Source organism: Rhagoletis pomonella, unplaced genomic scaffold, assembly GCF_013731165.1.
Source record: "Rhagoletis pomonella isolate Grant_MI unplaced genomic scaffold, Rhpom_1.0 Rhpom_scaffold_00001, whole genome shotgun sequence".
In the NCBI taxonomy this organism is placed as follows: domain Eukaryota; kingdom Metazoa; phylum Arthropoda; class Insecta; order Diptera; family Tephritidae; genus Rhagoletis; species Rhagoletis pomonella.
In genome coordinates, this window is record NW_023458555.1 from 8,862,862 (window position 1) to 8,871,977 (window position 9,116).

General features: G+C 38.7%; 1 protein-coding gene across 1 annotated transcript; it reads left to right on the forward strand.

Annotated features, from left to right (window-relative positions):
• The first annotated feature begins 762 nt into the window (after positions 1-762).
• LOC118738106 lies at positions 763-5,787 on the forward strand. Its single transcript, XM_036469029.1, has 4 exons — positions 763-950; positions 2,807-2,869; positions 2,944-3,106; positions 3,186-5,787. The coding sequence occupies exons 1-4, from the start codon at positions 859-861 to the stop codon at positions 5,616-5,618; spliced, it is 2,751 nt and encodes a 916-aa protein (XP_036324922.1). The 5' UTR covers positions 763-858; the 3' UTR covers positions 5,619-5,787.
• The last annotated feature ends 3,329 nt before the right edge of the window (positions 5,788-9,116 follow it).

Here is a 9,116-nt window from a genome sequence, read left to right on the forward strand (position 1 = left end):
ATGTGTAAACGAGTTTCCATACAAATTTTGACAGTTCATTTATAAGGCTTACACAATTATAAGTTTATACGGTTTACAATGCATTTATAAGGTTTGATAATACCCTTAATTTTTCGTAGAAATGACATAAAATTCTTGAAAAACAATATTTTTCGACCAGAAAATTCTGGTTCTCTTCGGGAATACCTAATGGTTTATTTAATCATTTTTTAATACTATGGACTTTTTATTTATCTCGCCATTGCATTTTCGGGGGGTTTTGGCGGACCTCCAAAATCTAGTTACTATGAAAAAATGGTTAAATAAATGAGAATAAACGGGAATCTCCTGAAGAAAAACAGAGTTGTCTGATCGAAAAATATTGATTTATAAGAATTCTATACCATTTCTACGAAAAATGCATGGAAAACTTTGAGCGCCTTAAGCGACCTATTTTTGATTTAAATATAATTTGATTTCGATATAGAATAATCCTAGGTGGTGAGAGCATAAAATTCCCACTTTACTTTGTCACATGCATTTTTTTTTGGACCACCCTAATGTACATATGTATATCATTTAGTGGTTAATGTTTCTTGGTGGTGTTTGTATTAAATATTGTCCTGCAACGAAATAATATACGAATCCAGGACGTAACCGACAGTTGGAACGCATAAAAGCGTGCAAGCGAAAGAGAAAAAATAAAACGGGCGAATGAGTTCAGCAAATGCTCTGTCAGCGCGTCCCTGTATTTCCTTTAGTTGGCCAAAGCAGTTGACAAACTTTCAGTTGCGCCGTAGCGTTTAAACGGCTAAGAGGACTTTCATCGACATAAACCTAATCGACTAATACTTTATTTTATTTTGAGTTTGGATTTTAATGCAGTTGCTGTGGTGCAACATGTATCCCCAATCGGAGTTGGATAATTACAAACTGCAAGTGGATTTGTTGCAAGAAAAGCTCAAACAAAGGTAATGCGAATAAAAAGTGTGTTAAAGTGTTGTGAGTAGTTGGTTTTTTAAGTAATTTTTATGTGGAGAAAAATGGATTATATAATAAACATGATGACGGTCACATGACCTAGTTAAGGCGAGTGAAATCGTAAGAGGCGATTAATTCTCCTAACAAATCTATGATATTTTTTCAAAAAAAAAAAAAAATATGCTGCTGCTGTTAAAAAATATTTAGTTGAATAGTTGGAAAACATGCGTTGAAGTGGGCGTGTAAGTGAGCTGTTGAGATGCGATTAACTGCAAATGAGTAGTAGTTCACAGATATTAAAGATAGACTTACTGCCACCACTCTAAACCGAATCGTATGTACGTGTTCAACAAAATATTTATGTATAACAAAACTTTTAAAAAGTTAAAATTATTAAAACATTTAGCGCTTACTAGAAAGTTCCACAAAACGTTGTCAAGTGTATTTCAAGAGCAGACAAAAACTACCGTACAGTGAAATAGTTCCAGCAGATTACTACACCAAACTTAAAGAAATTCTTCTAAAACTGTAAAACTTTTATGGGTTCTGAAGCAAGTGGCTTTTACAGGTCTATTGTGAGGTTAACCATGGAGAGAAGTTTTCAATGACCGGAAAAAGATAATAATCTAAGAGGTCAAAGGCCATGCTATCCACGATGGATGCAGCTAAACTAACTAGGCTAATTTTTGCAAATTTGTGATGTTGCAGTTTTTGTGGCAAAAAGTCGTTTCTATTCAAAAAAATACGCTTTCGGTCCTTGGCATTTCACAAAGAAAACTTCAAACCAAAAAACGATATCTTTGGTTTTTGTAAAAAAAAAAAACAACGAAAACTGCTTATCAGGTGGTCAAAGTCGTTGCGTGTCAGTGAAATAATGGAGTCGATTTTGTGTACTAATTTTTAGCTTTTATGGCGGTTCGCCATATTTAAGTTAGTAATTAAAAAAAAAATAATACAAAAATATAGAAAATAAAGCAAAAAATGAGTACTTTTGAAATCTGTAACTGTTTTCTTTTTAATTTTTTTTTTTGAGAAAAAAAAACATACTTCTGACATAACCTTTGAAATTTTTTTTTTACTTAAAAAGCTTCTAAAATGTTGGTTGTGCTTGGACTTTCAAAAACATGTACATAAAATGAAAAATTTTTAGCTTTGTTCGTCAATTTCATGTTGAGTTTTCTGTGAAAAGGGGTTTTTTTTTAATATTCTAGATACTGTCGGTGGTGAACTATTTACCGTTTGGCGGAGAGTCAATAAGAGAGAGTCAATAAAGAGAGAAAACAATAGGCTGTTTACAATTTTGTTGCTGCGGATGCTGCTCCTTTTAATTTTTTAGCGGACAATTTTTTTTAGCGCAAGCTCTCTGGGTTGACTACTCATTTTTGATATTCAAAATAACGGTGCAGATCCGATGATCTTCACAAAAAATGCCTTCGCTACATACATAGATCTAAAGATATTTATGTACATAAATATGTATGTTATAGCTTTATAGATATGACTTTTCGAATAGGTGGCAACCATAACCAAGAACATTTTCAAACTAAAACCACTTCAGTTCTTTGCACTCTCGTCCTTCTCTATCTCTTTTCCTTCTCTTGAACTAACGTTTCTGCTCCCTTCTCTTCGCTTAAGGCATTTTAACTCTCTCTCTGCCGCTTTGAATAAACCTGCGTGGAACTTCCTATAATTCTTAAAAGTTCATGGGTTAAAATGTCCCTCGGAAAATTTGTACGCAAGGTATCTGAAGGAAGAATTATATTAAACCTATATTTATATGTATTATCAAATGCATTATTATTGGATTTAAGTTATTTTGATTTTAGCTTTCACTATTTTTTTACAGCGAAGAAAATCGACAGCAGCTGCAAAAGGAACTTCAGCAGATTTTACTGCGACGGAGTGAACAGTAAGTAGTCTAGGTAGTCTTTTTATTGACTGAACAAAACCCATAGCAGTCATTCTTTTCTTCCCAATTGACAGTGACAAATCCGTGCGCACAAAACTACGGCAAAAATACCAAAGTTTTCTGGATGAGCAGGAGCGGCGCAATGAACGCAATCAGATGCTGATGCAAATGCTCGAGCGAATAGATGAGCAATCGGCTGCTTTATCGGCACGTAGCGAGAGACTCAAAGGCATGAAGGTGAGTGAGATTTAGTAAAGTTTTCTTTTTCAAGACAACAGATGAATTTGTAATAATACCTTCACCCTATCCTATGCAGCTTCAATACGAGCGCTATTTTGCGAAATTAATGCAAACACAACCTGTGCGCTGCATACAAAATGCGACTGTAACCACTGGCGTTGGGGCGGAGGTCATGTCAATGCAAACAACAATGCCAGCCGCGGCACAAATACCCGTGCTATTGCCCGCTGTTGCCCCACAGCTTCCAACAACTGTACAGCCTACTACCACAGAGCGTAGAAGCGATACAACAGCTGCTGGTGTGGCGGCCGCAACCCCTACACAACCGACCACTGGCGGGCTCGAAGCGATAGCAGCAACGCAGTCGGCAGCTTTGACGCCGCGCATGTGGACATTTGCTATGGCCACACCGACCCCAGCAGGATTGCTGCTCACTGGAGGAGCGCCAACAGCTGCGATGGGCTCAGCGCCACTACAGCCAGCGACCACACCGTTTGAATTTGTACAGTATCCGCTGGGATATGGAGCGATGCAACAGCAGCAACCTTTGCAAATGGCATATGCCTCACCAATGGGACCGGTAACATTTGGTAGCCGATTCACATTACCGCAATGTTACGGTGCTGAGATGAGTGAAAACCCACTCAATCGAACTAATACCACAGAAGAAAAATTGCCTGGAAAGTCCCCTAACACTGCTCGAGAGGTTAGCGCAATGCAAAAGCAGCGCCTAGCAAAGCAGTCTGATGCCACCACACAACGCGGCGAGGGCATTGAAGGCGGATCTGAGGATGAAGAAAAATCGAAAGCTTCGCAAATACCAGAACATCTACCCGCTGATGAACAGCTAGAGCAGGAGCAGCATTCGGGCCAACCCATGTCAGATAAACATACTGAAACTCAAGTGACGACTGCATCCGGTGCGCCCCTCGACTCTACTAGTGATGTCACTAGGAGTATGTCCGAAGTTAAACTTGAAGACGATGACGACAGCGTGCGCAGCTATGTGCCTTATACAGGATGGAAGGATGAAACGAATAAACCAAAGTTCAATGCAAAAGCTTCAGAAAGACTAGAAGAAACTTTCACTAAACCAGAAACTCAGCTGAATGCCACAAACACTCGGCAGAAGTTAGGCCCAGTGAAGTTGCACACAGCAGAAGAGCACAGACGAAAGTTTGCGGAAATTGAGAACAAGTATGGTATTGCAGATGAAACCAATGACATGGAGGACGAGAATCCTTTGCAGGAATATAAACCCTTCTCCGAGATTATTAAAGAAACCAACGCCAGAGAGCAGCAGCCACCAGTTGTCGAAGTTTCAGATAATAATTCATGGCAATCACACTCGGGCTCAATGGAATATACACCGAAGCCATCAACGTCCAGCACATCGACTGAGCAAAAGCCTGTCTCCATTGATAACATAGAAAATGCTATTTACGGCGAGTTGGTAAACCCACAATTGGACGACTCTACACCGCCGACTGTGCGAACTGCCGCGCACGGTTTCTTCACCGAACTACTTGGCCAACAAGAACCGGCCAATTCTGACGAAATCAGTGGAAATCAGCATGAAAACACCACTACCAAAGATGCAATAGAAACTCAAAACCTTCCAGCAAATGCAGATAATATGGGATATGCCAATTATAGTACATCAATTGACGGCACAGAGGCTGCCGATGTAAATGCAGCCGCTGAAAGTTATCAAAATGAACCACCAAATCAAGCCACATACGACGCAGCAAACTCTGACTACTACCAACAATCGGCGGCAGCAGAACGCGCTTACGATGGTGCAGAAGTAACAAATGCTTACGCTGAATATCCAACAGACCAAACAGCCGATTTGAATGCCGCGCGCGGCGACGCTAAGCAACAGCTTCAAGAGCAGCAGCAACAGCAACAACAACAACAGGAGTACACGCAACAAGATTATGAAAATTATGATGCAACGCAGTATGGCAACTATGATCCCAACGCATATCCGGGCTACATATATGATGAAGCTACTGGCCAATATGTCGTCGATCCGCAATATGTGGCGCCCGAAGGAAGCGCTGCTGAAGGCGTTTACGCGACGCAGGAATATCAGAGTGGCCAGGGTCAGGAAGTTAGTTATGCGTACGAAGATAATGCCTACGCCGCTGCGGCACCAACTGCAACGGATGAAGGCAGCGCTAGTGCTACCCCAACTACCGCCGAAGTAGCGAATGTGCCGCCGCCAGAACTGCAACAAGAGCCGACGCCTGAACCTGCAGTAACTGAACCAGTTGCACCTCCTACGACCGGCGAGCCTAAAGTCTTGAAACCTACTTCGATTCTTTCGACAGCGGATAAGCTTGCCGCACAGAATGAGGCGCAAAAGAAGAAGAAACGCGTAAATTTTGTGGATAGCAGCGAAACGGATGACAGCTCGAGCGCTGCTAAGTTGCCAGCTGCAGGCGCTGTAGGCAATGAAAGCGATTTTGATTTTTCAAGTGGCGCAGAAACTTCGGCGGGTTAAGGCCAAGGAAGAGCTGGGATGGCGTCAAAAAAATTTCTAAATTTACTTTCAATATACATTCATATGTATGCCTTTCTTTTTCATGCACATTTTCCGTAGAATTTAAATGTTGAAACCGTGTCGAATATATACATGCATATGTACATATTTAGTTACACTTAATGTCTTGAGTTTTTAATCTGCAAAAACGATATATGTAAATAAAGTGCACGAAAAATTAAATCTTTTCCCTGGTTTTAGATATTTAACAAAGCAGCGCTGGGTACCGAATTATTTCGTGGACGAGAGTGGTCCGTCTCGCTATCTCGTGGATATTGCTGTTGTGGAGATATATTCAGAAAATCCAAGCAATTACTGGGCTTTGACTTTGATGCCAGGCCATCAAAAAAACTTCGTAGAAGACTAGATAACATTCCTACGATATCTTATTTTACTTACCGTAATATATCAGCTTGTTGTTCCGGCGATAAATTCTGTCAACATCGGCGAGTCCTAAAAATTTGTTTAATCCCTGGCGCAACGCCTTGCAACTATGATTCCTGCATATGCCAGAGATGATCCCATCCGAACTTCACTTCAATTAGACGCTACTCTTGCAAAGAAGGAAGCCACCTAAGGGAGTGAACCAAAAGTTATGTGGTCTACCCCAAATGGCACTCTCTGTCTCTACGGCCTCCAACTAGCGCAATACACGGCAAACACCGACCGAGCTCTCCATCTATACCCGCCACAACTGCCTCTAACCAGCAGCTCCGAGTTCGATTGAACGTAATTCTTAACTTGCCTGGTTCCAATATCGGCTATGTTCTGTCGACGCACCACTTGTCAGTGGATAAGAGATTATCTAACCTTGCTGCGGAGCTGGATTCCAAGTGAATTTATTTGAAATCCACTCTGAAGTGAACCACAGATCGTCTGCGTATTGTAGACGCAAATTAGTCTCCATGGGATGCATTTGGGCTATTGTTAAGTCCTCTTGCAATCCATTACGGTTAAATTGGAAATTAGTTAGACATCGACGTATCTTTTATGTTTACCTTTAATGGGTCGACTCCCAGTGTTGGGCATGCTCGAACAAAATGGGAATAGTTCATTCCCCATAAACGGATCAAGAGTGGTTTTAATTGCATTTTACTTTGCAATAGATTCCGTACTAGTCCCATTTTTTGCGGGGCGATAATGGTGACGCAACGGTTACAGATGTGTACTATCATCTCGTGGATCCCAAGTTCGATACCCACTTGGACTGATATCCAAGATAGCTTTTTCAAATGCGGTCATGCAAACCTCATAAAAGCTCATCTGCCGTCTGCGTTCCTCCATTCGTATCACAACAACAAGTCGCATACCACAAATCGAAGGAGAAGTTCGGCCAAACACCTAAAAGTAAGCGCTCGAACGCTTTGTGTGTGTGGGTGTGTGTGTGTGTGTGCGTGTGTGTGTGTGTGCGTGTGTATGGTCCTACGCTGGCGCACCAAAAGATCATCTCTCAATCCACGCGCATTGCAAGTGGGCGCAAATGGGCCAATCAATTTTGACATTCCATTAGATTACTAGTTTTCTCATAGAAATAAACAATCACACACACATTGAAGCTCACACTATTGTGGCATGCAACAACAAGCAGACATTGATGAGGTGTGAGTGAGTTATTTCGCCAATTCCTATACAAATCCACTTCATTTAGTTTTAAGTAAATAAACGTTTTTGTGCAACAGTGAAATTGATTCCAAACAATTGAGAGAAGCGGAGCATTTTGCAATCGCAGAAAGGCGGAAAAGTGTAAAACTTACGTCAGCTGTGACGATGGTCCGTAAAAATAAAAATAAAAATAAATTTTATGTTTATTTGTTTTTATTGGTTTTTTATTTTTGTATTTTTTCTTGTATGCATTTTACGAAATCGTTTACACTTAAAGATTCATTGCAGTGATTGTTTCTTCAGTCTTACTATATTTTTAATCAAACAATCAATTCAATTATACATTTAGCGGCTACTTATAAAATACGAAAATATTAGTTTGCTTTCTAAAAATAATTATTTATAATTTTTAAGTATTAAATGAATTTTGTTTTTCGTAACAACTTATGATAATGGCTGCCTAGAGTTTCTGAAATATTTATTTTAGTTTACTTAGCCGACTTGAAATACAATAAATAATGTGTGCTAATAATTTTTTGTATTATACTGTATATACTATATTTGTAAAAGACTATATAGAAATATGAAAAATAGAAACCAAATTGCAATGAAGGCAGAAATTAAAGCGAAAATCTGTTGATATGTGGGCGCCTCTGAAGGGCCTGATTCGACTTTTGTTTTGGGATAAATGAAAGTTCTTAGACTCGAATTTTGCAGAAGTTGCCGATTTACCGCGAAAGTTCTTCAACCCAAAAGACTCTTTCAGGCATCTACGGCGAATACAAGAGTGCTGAGTATTTTTTTTATTTCTTAATAATACCGGAAAAACATTTATTTTCAGCCAGCAACACACATTTCGGCCAATATAAATGTGTATAGATATCGATAACTAGAGTAATGCTAACGACTTCAAATATCGATAACGCAATATTTTGTTATATTATGATTAGGGTAAAAATCGATAAACGCATACACATCATTGAGTCATTGAAGACAAATTATATTGCTCATATTTTCGTTGACATGATATCGTTAGATCTATCGATAACGATGACAACATTGACATAGAGAAAGATATCGATAACCATAATATTGGGGGAAATATCGACAAAAAATAAATTTGATAACATCGATATCAATAATGACACTGATAAACGAATGCACATATTTAAGATATTGAAAATATCGATAAGAATAGTGATAATGATATTGAAAAGCCATCGATAAAGGAATGCACATTTTTAAGAAATTAAAATGAGATAAAATTATTTACATTTTCATTGAGACTATCTCGATAATTGTATCGATAACGATAATAACATCAGTCAAGATACGGTTATAGACAAGGTGAATAGTGCTAAGACGTTAATAATGAAGGAAATATCGATAGCAACATGTATATGCATAGTGCGATATCGATAACAATAGCGACAATGATATTGCTGTAGTGCCTTAAGATTATTTACTAGTCCATAAGGGAATTCTTTTACTAGGCCCCCATAAAGTCAACAGAAATTCTTTCCACATACACATTCCTGCAAGATCGACATTTTGGTATGATATTTAACTATGGCGGTTTTGTTGAGCAGAATGGGAAAAAAAACCAAAAAATTAGGTTAAGTCCGAAAATCTCAAAAGTCTCGAAACTGCGGCGGAACTCTGCAAATTTCTATGAAAATTACATTCGAAATGTGAGTCGTCCAACTTTAAGAATTTGAGGTATTTAATTCTTATTTCTTGATAATATAACTACCAATTTATACATTAACTAGGAATCGTGCGATATTTACAAAATGCTTTAAAACTATTTAAAAGTTTAAATAAAACTTAAATACCAATAAATTTTTGTATTTTTAT

What these genes read in the sequence shown, in the direction of transcription:
- LOC118738106 (XM_036469029.1), top strand. Translation starts at nt 859, where the DNA reads ATGCAGTTGCTGTGGTGCAACATGTATCCCCAATCGGAGTTGGATAAT. An exon ending in CAAGAAAAGCTCAAACAAAG is followed by an intron (nt 951 to 2,806) that starts GTAATGCGAATA and finishes ATTTTTTTACAG; the next exon opens with CGAAGAAAATCGACAGCAGC. An exon ending in TTACTGCGACGGAGTGAACA is followed by an intron (nt 2,870 to 2,943) that starts GTAAGTAGTCTA and finishes CCCAATTGACAG; the next exon opens with TGACAAATCCGTGCGCACAA.